General features: G+C 40.9%; 1 protein-coding gene across 1 annotated transcript; it reads right to left on the bottom strand.

The window, feature by feature from the left end:
- Positions 1-257: 257 nt before the first annotated feature.
- Positions 258-13,543, bottom strand: atad1.L (ATPase family, AAA domain containing 1 L homeolog). The gene is given in 10 exon segments (NM_001095199.1): positions 258-579; positions 2,845-2,978; positions 3,492-3,542; positions 4,865-4,954; positions 5,051-5,157; positions 6,356-6,556; positions 7,958-8,078; positions 10,039-10,137; positions 11,468-11,632; positions 13,492-13,543. Coding segments are annotated over 9 exon segments (1,083 nt in total). The 5' UTR covers positions 11,630-11,632; positions 13,492-13,543; the 3' UTR covers positions 258-461.
- Positions 13,544-14,266: the final 723 nt, after the last annotated feature.

Genomic DNA, 14,266 nt, shown 5'->3' on the forward strand with positions numbered 1-14,266 from the left:
TGCTGTCCCTGGCATGAACGGATCTAGATCTAGATAAACTAATAGGTTACCCTTTATTAGTACTGATCTCTCGCTCATTCGTCGACAGTAAGTTGATCTGGAGTTCTATGGGACAGTTTAATTCTATGTAATAAAGGAAGGAGCCGCCTAGAGGCCTATTGAGGAATTACATGTGGATGCCAATTCCCTATCAGACCCCACGTGCTACAGTAACACTCACAAACAAACAGTAATGGAAACACATGAACACAACTGCATACAGACCAGTTCCAATTTATCATTGGCTACACTTCACAGTTGGCTGTCAGGAGCTTGTTTTGCTGGAAATGTGGTTTGAGTTCATAAAAAAAAGAAAAAAAAAAAAAGGTGGGGGTGCAGGAGGTCAGACTCCATTTTGCAGAAGACGCCCCCTGTCCCCCAGCTGGCTAGTGCCACTTAGATGCATGTGAGGGAATGGGCCGCTAGTCCAAGGCGACGTGCATGAGAACACCCTGGTTTGTTGCATTCTTGGACTTTTTCATTTTATTGATGGCCTTCAGCAAATCCTGCTGCTTTATCGGCCGGATCGCCTCGCAAGGACTAAAGGGTAAGAAACAGAAGATTAAGATTATTATTTAATGGATTCAATTATTTTAAATGAATTCAATAAGCTAAAAGATAATTACATATGGCTATAACAGCTAGACACAGTTCCAGGGTTCATATATAGAAATGAATCCTGTGGCTCAGTTATCCGCACAGATGCCTAACCCAGGACAATATTCTTCCGTGTTTGCCGCAGTTCACACCACAACTTGCTAAAACAACACTTATCCAATCTCAGATAGATCAGTCAAGCGTTATTAATCTTTTCGAAGGGCCTCTATAATAAAGCCCTATAATAAATAAATTGATTATTTTAATATAATAAACCCCAAAGAACTGGGCCTGAGTATTATAGCGGAGCCGTGGGTGTTGGAGTGGGGAAAAGAGGACCATTTCTAGAATACAAGAAGAAGGAACCAGTAAGACTATAAAGTGAAAACATTGTGTTCATGTGCCTCCAAGCACTCCCACAATGTTGCACAATCCTGTGCAGGAAGCAAGCAAACCTAAAAGATAAACACTGACGTGGCCTGCCATTTGGCCACATCCCTTCCATCTAGGGTTGCCACCTTTTCTGGAAAAAAACACCGGCCTTCCTATATATTTATCTTTATTCCCTATTAATAACATTGGGATCACTGACCTTCCTATATATTTATCTTTATTCCCTATTAATAACATTGGGATCACTGACCTTCCTATATATTTATCTTTATTCCCTATTAATAACATTGGGATCACTGACCTTCCTATATATTTATCTTTATTCCCTATTAATAACATTGGGGATCACTGACCTTCCTATATATTTATCTTTATTCCCTATTAATAAACATTGGGATCACTGACCTTCCTATATATTTATCTTTATTCCCTATTAATAACATTGGGATCACTGACCTTCCTATATATTTATCTTTATTCCCTATTAATAACATTGGGATCACTGACCTTCCTATATATTTATCTTTTTTCCCCCTATTAATAACATTGGGATCAACCACCATTTTTACCGGCCAGGCCAGTAAAATACCGGCCACGTGGCAACCCTACTTCCATCCCCAGTCTGGTCCAGCCAATTATTTTTTTTAATTTAAAAGTTTGTACTTGTGCAACTAGCACCCCCACAAACGATTTATTGGCCAAAACTGTAGAGAACCATGAATGCCATTGGGCCCCCGTTTACCTCCCTGATTAAAGACTAAACCGATAATCTGTTATTCGTTATGCAAATGTCTGCCCTATACACTCTATTTCGTCATGAGTGGCTACACAGCACAGTGCTTTCATAAACTATATAAACTATAAACTGGGAAGCAAACCAGTTTGTACCAGTGTAAAGAGATACAGACTAAATAAACTGGTTAGAGCAGTGGCTCTCAGACAATGTGGCTGAACTTCCCTTCCCTGTGTATTAAAGGGAAACTATTGTGAAATGTATTTATAAAGATAATGAAGGTCTGAAGGGTGAGCCTACTGCTTATTATCTGAATACAACAAGCCCTTCCCTCTCTATACTTTTATACTTAATAATTATACTTAAAGGGGAACTTTCAAAAATGAAAATTAACATAAGCTTCATCATACTGAGATAAGAAACTTTCTAAATATAATCAATTAAACATTCTGTTCTGTTTCTGATAATAATCAAGTTTATCTTCACTATTCCTCTCTCAGCATCTGTTTCTCTTCATTCTCTCTTCATGCAGCAGTTGGGTGTCAGATATTCATTGACAGTTAGATCCAATATATCTTATAGGGGGCTCCTTTTGCCTAGAAGATGTATTAGAGCTCACTCTATTAAACTCACCAGGCATCATGTCTCTCTACATGCAGGATTTGCGCAAAAGGCATCAGTACTGGCATCAGTTATTTGAGTGAGCTCTGATACATCTGTTAGGAAAGGAGCCCCCCTATAAGATATATTGGATCATTCACCTGACACCCAACTGCTGCATGAAGACAGAATGAAGAGCAACAGATGCTGAGAGAGGGTAAGTGAATATAAACTTGATTATTTCAGAAACAATGCAGAATATTTAATTGATTGTATTTAGAAAGTTTCTTACTTCAGTTATGCTGAAGCTTATATTAATTTTCATTTTAGTTATCCTTTAAGTATAATTGCAAGTATAGAAAGAGAAGGGCTGTTGTATTCACACAATAAGCAGCAGGCTCACCCTTCAGACCTTCATTATCAGAGATAGGTAAGGCATAGGTGTATATTCGCTGTCACCATTCTTGTTCATCATTACAAACCTTTCCTCCGAGTATCCAGTCACACTATCCCGAACGCACAGCAGGGCTGCATCTCTGCACATTTCCTTTAGATCACTGCCAGAAAAACCATCACTGCTGCGTGCGACTTCCTGCAAATCCACGTGGCTGTCCACCTAATAGCGACAGAAAGGAGAGAGACAGTGAGAAAGGGAATTTCATAAATGTGAAACAAGAGCGCCACCTGTTGCTCTGTGCCGGTGGAGTCTTCCGACACTTCTCTGCAGAGTTCCAGGGATAGAACTGAGAAGAGAAGCATCAGGAGACGCTACCTGCACCATTGTCAAACCCAAATAGAACAGGCCAGGCCGCTCCTCTCTCCACATTCATCATATCAGCAGTGTAGCGACTGTAATATTCTCTGCCTTTATCTATTTATGGAAGCAATGTGATGGGAAAATGAGTGACGTTATTTTCTCTGCTGAACTGGACAGTTTGATAAGAAAACCTCTCCCAGAATATAAGCATTTCCAACCACTTTCGGAACAGAAATTGTGATGGAATGTTGGAACACATGGCGCACTTTAAAGACCTGAAAAAAGGTTTAGGAATGATGCCAGGCAAAAGTCAAATTAAAAATAAATTGTGGCGCTGAGAAATAATAATACAATATTTACATGTTTGCTTACCCTTTCATTCCTTAAAATGAGGTCAAGGATTGCCTCCCGCTGTTTCGTGGACTGAAAAAAAAAAATGTAAGGACACAATTTGAATTTGGGGCCACAATGCACATATTTTCTGAATTAGGAAGCACTGGTGTCACCCAGGGTTTAACCATCTTTGTGATCCCTTCAAATGTACCAATCAGAAAACTAAACCATTTGCCCTTACAGTTAGCAACAAGGCTGAATGTAAAGCAGCTCCATGCAGCAGATTCATTAGTGTTCTGATCAGCTTCAACCCCATGACCCCAGCCCATCACCCCTACACCAGGAAAATATTTAGCCTGGGCCAAGGCAAAAGTTATTGGATTTTATTTTTGCCTTTACATCCCCTTTACTGTTTCCAACTCCAGCTGCAGGGACAAAGATCATGGAGCCAGATTTAAACAGATAAACTGGGATTCTATTTGGAGGATTATTTTGCTGCAGCCACTGGTTCTGCAGAGTTGGAGAAAGTTTGTATTAAACAATACAAAAACTATAAAATCCACATTAGATTACATGACAACACAGGACCCAGTACAGTCTGTATATTCTGATTATTAATTAGTCTTGTTGTATCGGCTTCTGGCAGATATTATTTGACTTGTGCTGTTTTGATCATTTATGACGACCCCTAAGCAGCCTAGACCACACTGAGCATGTGCACAGTCTTGGTCTTGCAAAGATGTATAACAAAGTTACAAGATGGTGACCCCCTGTGGCCAACTTTGAAAGCATAAATCATTTGTTTGATTAGGCTTGTGGTGCAGTAAGTTCATGTTTATGTTTAGTATACAAAATACAGCATTTCTAGCCTTATTCTATTTTAGACATTACTTTAAAGAAACAGTTCAGTGTAAAAATAAAAACTGGGTAAATAAAGGCTGTGCAAAATTAAAAAAAAAAATGTAATGTATAAAGGCTGGAGTGACTGGATGTGTAACATAATAGCCAGAACACTACTTTCTGCTTTTTAGCTCTCTTGGTTTCCACTGATTGGTTACCAGGCAGTAACCAATCAGAAACTTGAGGGAGGGGCACATGGGTCATAACTGTTGCTTTTGAATCTGAGCTGTGAATGCGGAGGATTAATTGCAAACTCACTGAACAGTTATGTCCCATGTGGCCCCCCTTAGAGTCACTGACTAATCCTGTCACTCCAGCCTTTATACATTACATTTTTGGCTAATTAACTATATTAGAATTTTTTTTTATTTTGCACAGTCTATTTACCCAGTTTTTATTTTTACACATAACAATTCCTTTAATAAGTTCAGCCCATGTGCAAGTTGAAGTACATGGGTATTTGAGTCTATTACACGGTCCCACTGTTCTGTATAGCAGGCCGTATCACTTACTGGCAGGTTAATATGGAACCTGGTGGGCATTCTCCTCATTATTGCCGTGTCGAGATCTTGAGGCCGATTGGTTGCACCCATGACGATCACCTACACACACACAGAAGTGGAGATTTAGTGCACGGAAACCACACACAGTCTCTTCTTGCTTCCCAATTATACATAGGGACAACTTTAAAGGAGTACCTGGCAGTTGTAGTCGGTGTCAAGTCCATCCCAAAGACTCATGAACTGAGCTTTCATCATTGCTGTTGCCTCATGGTCAGAGCTTGAACGGTTTCGGAGAAAAGAATCTACACAGTAGGAAGAGAAATGGATCAAATATGACCCGTGTTTGGGGGTTTCCTCAACTTCTAAGCTTGAATTGCTCCTTCCACAGAACCTTGTACAATTTAGCAAAGACTTAGCAGAAGCACATGATTCAGTGTAAAGAAGCTCTTTAAAGGACCAGTAACATCAAATTTTTTTTTTTACAAAAATTCATTAGTAAACATCAAAAAATAAACACCAACACAAATTAAACTTTTAAATTGTAAAGCCTTTATTAAAAAATAACTTACAAACTCCACTTCCGTTCTTCTGGAGAAAAGGCGAAAGGGCGACCATCCATTCTGCAGCAGTTGATTTCTCCTCCCTGGCTATCTCTCCCGGCCGCTCTGCTCTGCAGGCAAGATGGGGCAGCACTTCTAAGCGATACACAGACATGTATCCTCCAGCCGACGTCGCCATTGCCTGCCAGTTGCTCCACACCACTTCACAGTATTGCTCCTCCGTCTCACCCTGACTTTTTTTTTTCCCCGCAGCTTGCAGCTTCTTGCCTTGCTTCTCAACAAGTTGCGCACACCTGTGTCAGTAGATGCTGTGCGCAATGCTGTGCGCGCTTGCACCATGACTAGTGCGTGTTCCAAGTTCTGACTCTTGCCAATCATACCTGGCATCTTTGCGTTTCGTTAGGGGTGGGGGATATTAATTCAGGGGCAAATTCGCAGAAGGTACAGAGGTAGAAATGTGTTTGTACTGAAAGCGCAGTTCCCTCAGCACAACATAGCGCTCAATACAGTGCAGTTACACTAATGCGCTTTCATTTTCTGCAGCGTGGGGAGAAGAAGGCAAAGCTGGCAATTAGAAACAAGGATTTTTCACTTCAGCGGCCTCTGCGGGCAGACGAGCAAATGTCAGGGCGACAGGTGCAGGGCATGACTGCAGCTCTCTCCTGGAGGCGGAGCCGGGCTGGTCGAGCAGCAAGGCAAGAAGCTGCAAGGTGCGGGGGAAAAAAAATGGATGGTCGCCCTTTCGCCTTTTCTCCAGAAGAACGGAAGTGGAGTTTCAGTAAGTTATTTTTTAATAAAGGCTTTACAATTTAAAAGTTTAATTTGTGTTTATTTTTTGATGTTTACTAATGAATTTTTGTAAAAAAAAATTGATGTTACTGGTCCTTTAACCTTGTCCCTCACTATTTTCTTGTTAGCATTAACAGTACCGCAGATTTACCTATTTCATCAATGAAAATGATGGAGGGCTGGAGTTTCACAGCGAGGGAGAAAACAGCAGCAGCGAGTTTCTGGGACTCTCCGTACCACTTGTCAGTCAGAGTGGACGGCTGCAAGTTAATGAAACGGCATCCGGCTTCCTTGGCTGTGGCTTTGGCAATCAAAGTCTTCCCGCATCCAGGAGGGCCATATAGAAGTACCCCTGGGGGAACAAAAAACAAACAGATAATGATGGAGAGGCCGTTATTTTGGCCACATACATACACCAGTAATAGTCATATCAGTTAAGAGCGGCCATGTCTAATAATATATCAAGCTTAACACTTAATGCACTGGCATTTATTATTAGTCTAGATGGATATACATCTTTTTTATTTAACAGAGGAAATTAAAGGGATACTGTCATGGGAAAACATGTTTTTTTTTAAAAAAAAAAACATCAGTTAATAGTGCTGCTCCAGCAGAATTTTGCACTGAAATCCGTTTTTGGAAAGAGCCAACAGATTTTTTTAGATTTCATTTTGAAATCTGACATGGGGCTCGACATATTGTCAGTTTCCCAGGAGACACCAGTCATGTGACTTGTTCTTCAGTCACACTTTACTGCTGTACTGCAGTGATATCACCCCCTCCCTTCCCTCCCCAGCAGCAGAACAATGGGAAGGTAACCAGAAAGCAGCTCCCTAACACAAGATAACAGCTGCCTGGTAGATATAAGAACAGCACTCAATAGTAAAAATCCAGGTCCCAGTGAGACACATTCAGTTACATTGAATATGAGAACCAACAGCCTGCCAGAAAGCAGTTCCATCCTAAAGTGCTGGCTCTTTCTGAAAGCACATGACCAGGCAAAATAACCTGAGATGCACCTACACACCAGTATTACAACTATAAAATACAGTCATGAAATTTTATATAGAGAGAATCATATGCAGTGTAAACAGTGTCATTTAGAAATAAAAACTACACCATAAAAATCATGACAGAATCCCTTTAAACATAGAGTGAGGCTAAGAAGTAAAATAAATAACCAGTACAAAAAACAGAAGTGATTGGTCCCCTAAATTTGTACCGACACATTAAATTGCTTTCCATGAATTACACTAGTAATAAATACATATACATCTCCCTTGGTTACTATCTCTGCAATATAAAATCACAGTCCTTTATCAGTCCAAAGGTAAACACATTTTCATGTAGGCAGAAACCTTTGGGTTGTGAAATGAGTAAATATAGTGTTTGTTCGTTAATGGCAATGCTAGTAATGTAATGTCAGCAAATCGACAGCCCTCTGGGTGTTATACAAACAGCTCCCTCCACCCACAATCAGATAAAAGGTGATGTTAACCCTCGGGATGGAACCTTCAATATCCAATCGTTCTTACTATGGGTCACTAACAGCAAATGATTAACCAATGGATACAATGCAAGCTCAACATTATGGAGCAGCATTTCACTCCAAGATCAAAGCCGTACCAGGAGCTTTCACTTTCTCAAGTTATTAGAGGGGACTTCATCCGGTGCTACAAACGGACGACAAAACGCTTCATATTGACTTATCTTATCAATATCACAGTCAATAAGAGAGAGGGGTGCATGGTACCTTTTGGGGGCTGCAGAAGCCTGGAGTTTTCAAACAGATATCTCTTCCTTATTGGCAGGATCACTGTGTCTTTAAGGTCAGTGATGACATCATCCAAACCAGCGATGTCACTCCACGTTACCTGCGGAGAAGAAAGACCAATGTGTCTATCTCATAAATACAATTTAAAGGGATACTGTCATTTTTTCAAAATGAATCTGCTGCTCCAGCAGAATTCTGCACTGAAATCCATTTCTCAAAAGAGCAAACAGATTTTTTTATATTCAATTTTGAAATCTGACATGGGGCTAGACATTTTGTCAATTTCCCAGCTGCCCTTGGTCATGTGACTTGTGCCTGCACTTTAGGAGAGAAATGCTTTCTGGCAGGCTGCTGTTTTTCCTTCTCAATGTAACTGAATGTGTCTCAGTGGGACATGGGTTTTTACTATTGAGTGTTGTTCTTAGATCTACCAGGCAGCTGTTATCTTGTGTTAGGGAGCTGTTATCTGGTTACCTTCCCATTGTTCTTTTGTTTGGCTGCTGGGGGGAAAAAGGGAGGGGGTGATATCACTCCAATTTGCAGTACAGCAGTAAAGAGTGATTGAAGTTTATCAGAGCACAGGTCACATGACTTGGGGCAGCTGGGAAATTGACAATATGTCTAGCCCCATGTCAGATTTCAAAATTGAATATAAAAAAATCTGTTTGCTCTTTTGAGAAATGGATTTCAGTGCAGAATTCTGCTGGAGCAGCACTATTAACTGATTCATTTTGGAAAAAATTTTTTTTCCCCATGACAGTATCCCTTTAAGGAGCATCATCGATGAATAAGTTTACTTGTTCATCCCCGCCCCCCCCCTACAAATAAAGCAATTTCCTTTTTCGGGGATCATTATTATGCAAAGTGAGGCTTGCGATGGCAAATCTGGGCTTTGTCGATGCCCCAATAATTAGAAGTCGTGTGGGAAGGTGACAACACTGTCTGCAGCATTTTCAAGCAGCAAATTTCCTGATGCAGAAGAGCACCAGCCACGGGTACAGTACAAGTGTTTTCCAAGTGTGTTGCATTCCTCACGGGTAATACGAGAGCTCAGTCTAATCAGTGACACAGGAATAAACCCACATGGGCCAATGTAAATAACAAAGACCCTGTACAGCCGTTAGCTCTCACACCAGCTCACACCGAATTGCCCAAATACTGATATTTAAGGGAGAGCTGGCCGAGCAGGCTGCTGGAATGCACATTGTTATTAGCACTCTAAACTCATTCAGTTATAAATGGATTCAAATTGTTACCCAGCTCATAACTATAACAGATGGGCAGCTACCAACAATGGCATCCCTGTTTGGTGACTGTGTTTTAAAGGAGAAGGAAAGACTAAAATTAATTAAGCTTTATCAAAAATGTCTATATAAGTATATAAATACACCTGTAAACCCTCAAAGTAATGCAGCTCTGAGTCCTCTGTCAAAAGTAACAGCACATTTCTTTCCTTCTATTGTGTACTCATGGGCTTCTGTATCAGACTAACTGTTTTCATCTTAAACCTCCAGGGCTAGGGCTTGAGCATGCTCAGTTTGTTCCTCTCTCCCGCCCCCCCCTTCTCTGCTGTAATCTGAGCCCAGAGCTATGAGTGAGCAGGGAGAGACTCAGGAAGGAAGTGATGTCACACCAAGCTAAAATGGCAGCTGCTATCCTAAACAAACAAAGAGAGCTTCTAGAGAGGTTTACTCGGGTATGGTAAAGCATTCTACAGAATAAATATTGTGTTATAGCTTGCACTATTGTGGCTAATCTATTGGCAATAAATTGCTCCGGTAGCTTTCCTTCTCCTTTAAGACAAATGTCACGATCCAGTTAAAATGTATTTTTGCCTACAGTCTACCATACATACACTGCCTGCATGTAGTATAATTTAGGGAAGCATGCCTTAAAAGAAACAATAGGGCACGTTGGTTCCTTTTTGATGGGGATAGGGGATTGAGGAAAAAGAAAACATGAGTTTACAGACCTGAACAGACCTTCAGTGAGTAGAGGCCCCAATTTCTACCTGATCCCTATACATCACAGGAGAGAGCAGCAGCAGAGCACCCCCTTACCAACATGCTGAGAGGATCCACCAAATGTGCAGCAATGCTCATCTCATACTCCGTAAGCTTCACATCCTTCACTCCAATCTGCCGCATCAGCTTCTCCGCCTGCCCAACAAAGGATCAAACTTTAATTAATGATAAATATATATATATATATATATATATATATATATATATATATATATATATATATATATAGACAAATACAAGATTCCTCTGCACTCAACCCATTATCAATATATTTAAGACAGCGACATTTTGTGCTACTGCTACTGAAAATGCCTTACCCTTTAAACAAAACAGGGATTGTTTGTCCATATATTGCAATATATTTAAGCTAAACAACTACGTCAAAGTCATCCCATATCTGGCCAGTCCTATGCTCAATTTTATCTGATTCATTAAGAATTCTATGGTTTAATTATACATTTTATAAAAGGGACGAATACGTTTTACCTGCAACTTACTAGCTGCTTTCAAAGTAAAACTCCCAAACTTGGCTGCCCTTTTATTAGACACCAGTGGGATCACCTGACTATAGTTGGAGGGGGTGGGAGCTACAACATGGAGCTGGTCACTGTTCTTGTAGAACTATAACAAACAAGGGAAAGTTGTGCTCACCACTAGTTTTTAAAATCATTAGGAGGGGGTGCAATGAGGGTGTGACCACAAAATACATATGACTTTGACGTAGTTGGCCAGCTTAAATATATTGCAATATATGGACAAACAATCCCTGTTTTGTTTAAAGGGTAAGGTAGCAGTATGCACAAAATGTCTCTGTCTTAAATATATTGATAATGGGTTGAGTGCAGAGGAATCTTGTATTTGTCTATAGGTATTTTGTGGTCACACCCTCATTGCACCCCCGCCTAATGATTTTAAAAACTAGTGGTGAGCACAACTTTCCCTTGTTTGTTGCAGCTGTTGAGCTTCCCCTGTAATATAAGCTGATGCTACAGGTTTGCTGATTATTCAATTCTGATGCTAATTGCACTGGTTTCCATGTAGTAATTATCTGTATTAATTACTAATCAGCCTTATATTGTGACATTTCTATTCTTTGTGTACTGTATATTGTGAGTGGGTCCCTAAGCTCAGTAAGTGACAGCAGCACAGAGCATGTGCAGTGAATCAGCAGAAAAGAAGATGGGGAGCTACTGGGGCATCTTTGTAGACACAGATCTTTACTGCTAAAGGGCTGTGGTTGCCTTGGGCTGGTACAGAAGCACAAAACATCATGTACAACATTTCTAGCTACTTCCTTAGTTAGGCTTTAGTTCTACTTTAAAAGCTTCTCTGCGCCACCCTGCAATCAGATGCTTTCCTTGTGTACACATGGATATCACAGCGAGAGGAAAGACAGCAGGTGACATTGCCGTTACTTCTCTCTCCAACGAACTGGCAATAAAAATGTCACAAAAAAGCTTTGTACCTGTTTCTGGGCTTCCACTTTCTGCTTCCTGGTGGGATCTATGGCATCCACCATCCATTTAATGGTGAAATAGGTGACGGCCCCAAATACGGTCAAGCGGAAGATCAGGCCGACAACTTCATTGCGACTCAGGGGGCGAGAAAAAGCTTCACCGTGGACCATTTTCTGCAGAAAGAAGCAACACTGAGTTACAGGGAGACTTAATTCCAACTGATATGTGGGGAATGTTATCCACACTGCTGAGATCTATAGTTCATCTGTTCTGAATGATCAAAACCGCCTAATTTCTGCAGCTTTTATGCTTGATTGAACCTACCGTGTCTTGTATCATAAACACAATTTTTTGCCCTGTGCAGCCTTTAAGGCACATAGATGAGTCCTCACCACGTGACCCTCTAAGACCATAGAGCTCATTTACATACACAGATGCTAATCTGCACAACTGCAGCTGCCCATAGCAACCAATTACTTTTGATCACTCTGCTTTAAGGATAATGTACCCCCCACTGTAAATGATAAGGATATTAGAAGTCACTGAGGGGTTGTTCTGTGACCATATAAAGGCACAAGGCTGCAGGCTGAGTTATACAGGGAACTCTGAGTATCACTCATGTATTATAAGGGATAATGTACCCCCTACTGTAAATGATAAGGATATTAGAAGTCACTGAGGGGTTGTTCTGTTACCATATAAAGGCACAAGGCTGCAGGCTGGGTTATACAGGGAACTCTGAGTATCACTCATGTATTATAAGGGATAATATACCCCCTACTGTAAATGATAAGGATATTAGAAGTCACTGAGGGGTTGTTCTGTTACCATATAAAGGCACAAGGCTGAGTTATACAGGGAACTCTGAGTATCACTCATGTATTATAAGGGATAATGTACCCCCTACTGTAAATGATAAGGATATTAGAAGTCACTGAGGGGTTGTTCTGTGACCATATAAAGGCACAAGGCTGCAGGCTGAGTTATACAGGGAACTCTGAGTATCACTCATGTATTATAAGGGATAATGTACCCCCTTCTGTAAATGATAAGGATATTAGAAGTCACTGAGGGGTTGTTCTGTGACCATATAAAGGCACAAGGCTGCAGGCTGAGTTACACAGGGAACTCTGAGTATCACTCATGTATTATAAGGGATAATGTACCCCCTACTGTAAATGATAAGGATATTAGAAGTCACTGAGGGGTTGTTCTGTGACCATATAAAGGCACAAGGCTGCAGGCTGAGTTATACAGGGAACTCTGAGTATCACTCATGTATTATAAGGGATACTGTACCCCCTACTGTAAATGATAAGGATATTAGAAGTCACTGAGGAGTTGTTCTGTGACCATATAAAGACACAAGACTGCAGGCTGAGTTATACAGGGAACTCTGAGTATCACTCATGTATTATAAGGGATAATGTACCCCCTACTGTAAATGATAAGGATATTAGAAGTCACTGAGGAGTTGTTCTGTGACCATATAAAGACACAAGGCTGCAGGCTGAGTTATCAGTCATTATAATGACACACACACATATATATATAATGGAGGCCTGTTTTTGAAGCTTGGGTTCCCAGATTCTGTTGATACTACAACTCCCAGTTTGCTTGAACCCTCACTAATAAGTTGAAGAATACTGAGTGTAGTCCAGAAACATTTGGAAAGGCAAGGGTTAAGGGGCAGGTGTGGGTGAGGAAAGTCCATATAACCCCATTATTATTGTTATTATTATTATTATTACACAGACAGGATTCAGTCCAACTGTAACAGGAATAAATATAACAAAACACCCCTCTGTGTTTCCCAGGAACTATACAGAATGTTTACTCCCGGCATGCTCAGCCAGGCCTCCCATGTGACAAGAGATAGAGATGAGTCTCCGGTCATTGTGACCTTCCCTGAACGTCCCCAAGAGCCGAATCCTTCCACCAACACCTGACAGCTTCCCCGGCTTCAGCCCCTGCCCTACACTTGCTACTGACCTGCCGACCCCCTCACTGAGCCCCGACACTGGCAACTTACCGGCTTCCTGGCACTTCCCTCTCCAGAAACGAAACTAAACGTTGCGCCGGCGTAGTGTCCAGCAATCCCTCTCCCCCGGAAACCTGGCCTCGGAATCTCTAGTTCCGCCCCGGAAGCAGGTCATAATGGCAGCCATAGTCACTCACTGCAGCAGCTGAATAGATCTGTTCTCAGAAGATTAATGTTCTCTCCCTCTCTCCCTCTCTCCCTGTGATCAGATATTCCCTTCCCCCAGGCTGCAGTACAGGGGTCTCTTAGTGTAGGGGACTGGATTGAGATGACATAGATAAGGGATGTCAAGCTGAGCTATAGCTTCAGCAAAGGGGCCACAGATTGGATATGACTGATGAGAATATACTGAATATTCATAAGAAATAGTTTAACTACATTCACTGTACATGACTGTACTTATTGGGACCCCTGACTGTATTATCAGCTCATTCATTCCCAAGCAAAGGGCATTAATATGGAGTTGATCCTCCTTTTGTTGCTATACATCCTTGTTTGTTCTGAGTATTCTTCTTTGTCAGTTCTGAGTATCTTTCCTTGTATGTGCTCAACACAGGTGAACGCTTTTCTTGGCTGCCCCAAAGAATATTCTTTGGGCCCCCTCCATATCATGTTACTGTGATTCCCTTGTGAAAATAAAATTTAACATACGTTTCATCTCACTAAAATAAGAAACTTTCCAAATACTATCAATTAAAAATTCTGTACAATTTCTTAAATAATGAAATTATTCTTCACCCCAGCATCTGTCTCTTTGCATTCTCTT

Source organism: Xenopus laevis, chromosome 7L (assembly GCF_017654675.1).
Source record: "Xenopus laevis strain J_2021 chromosome 7L, Xenopus_laevis_v10.1, whole genome shotgun sequence".
Classification (NCBI taxonomy): domain Eukaryota; kingdom Metazoa; phylum Chordata; class Amphibia; order Anura; family Pipidae; genus Xenopus; species Xenopus laevis.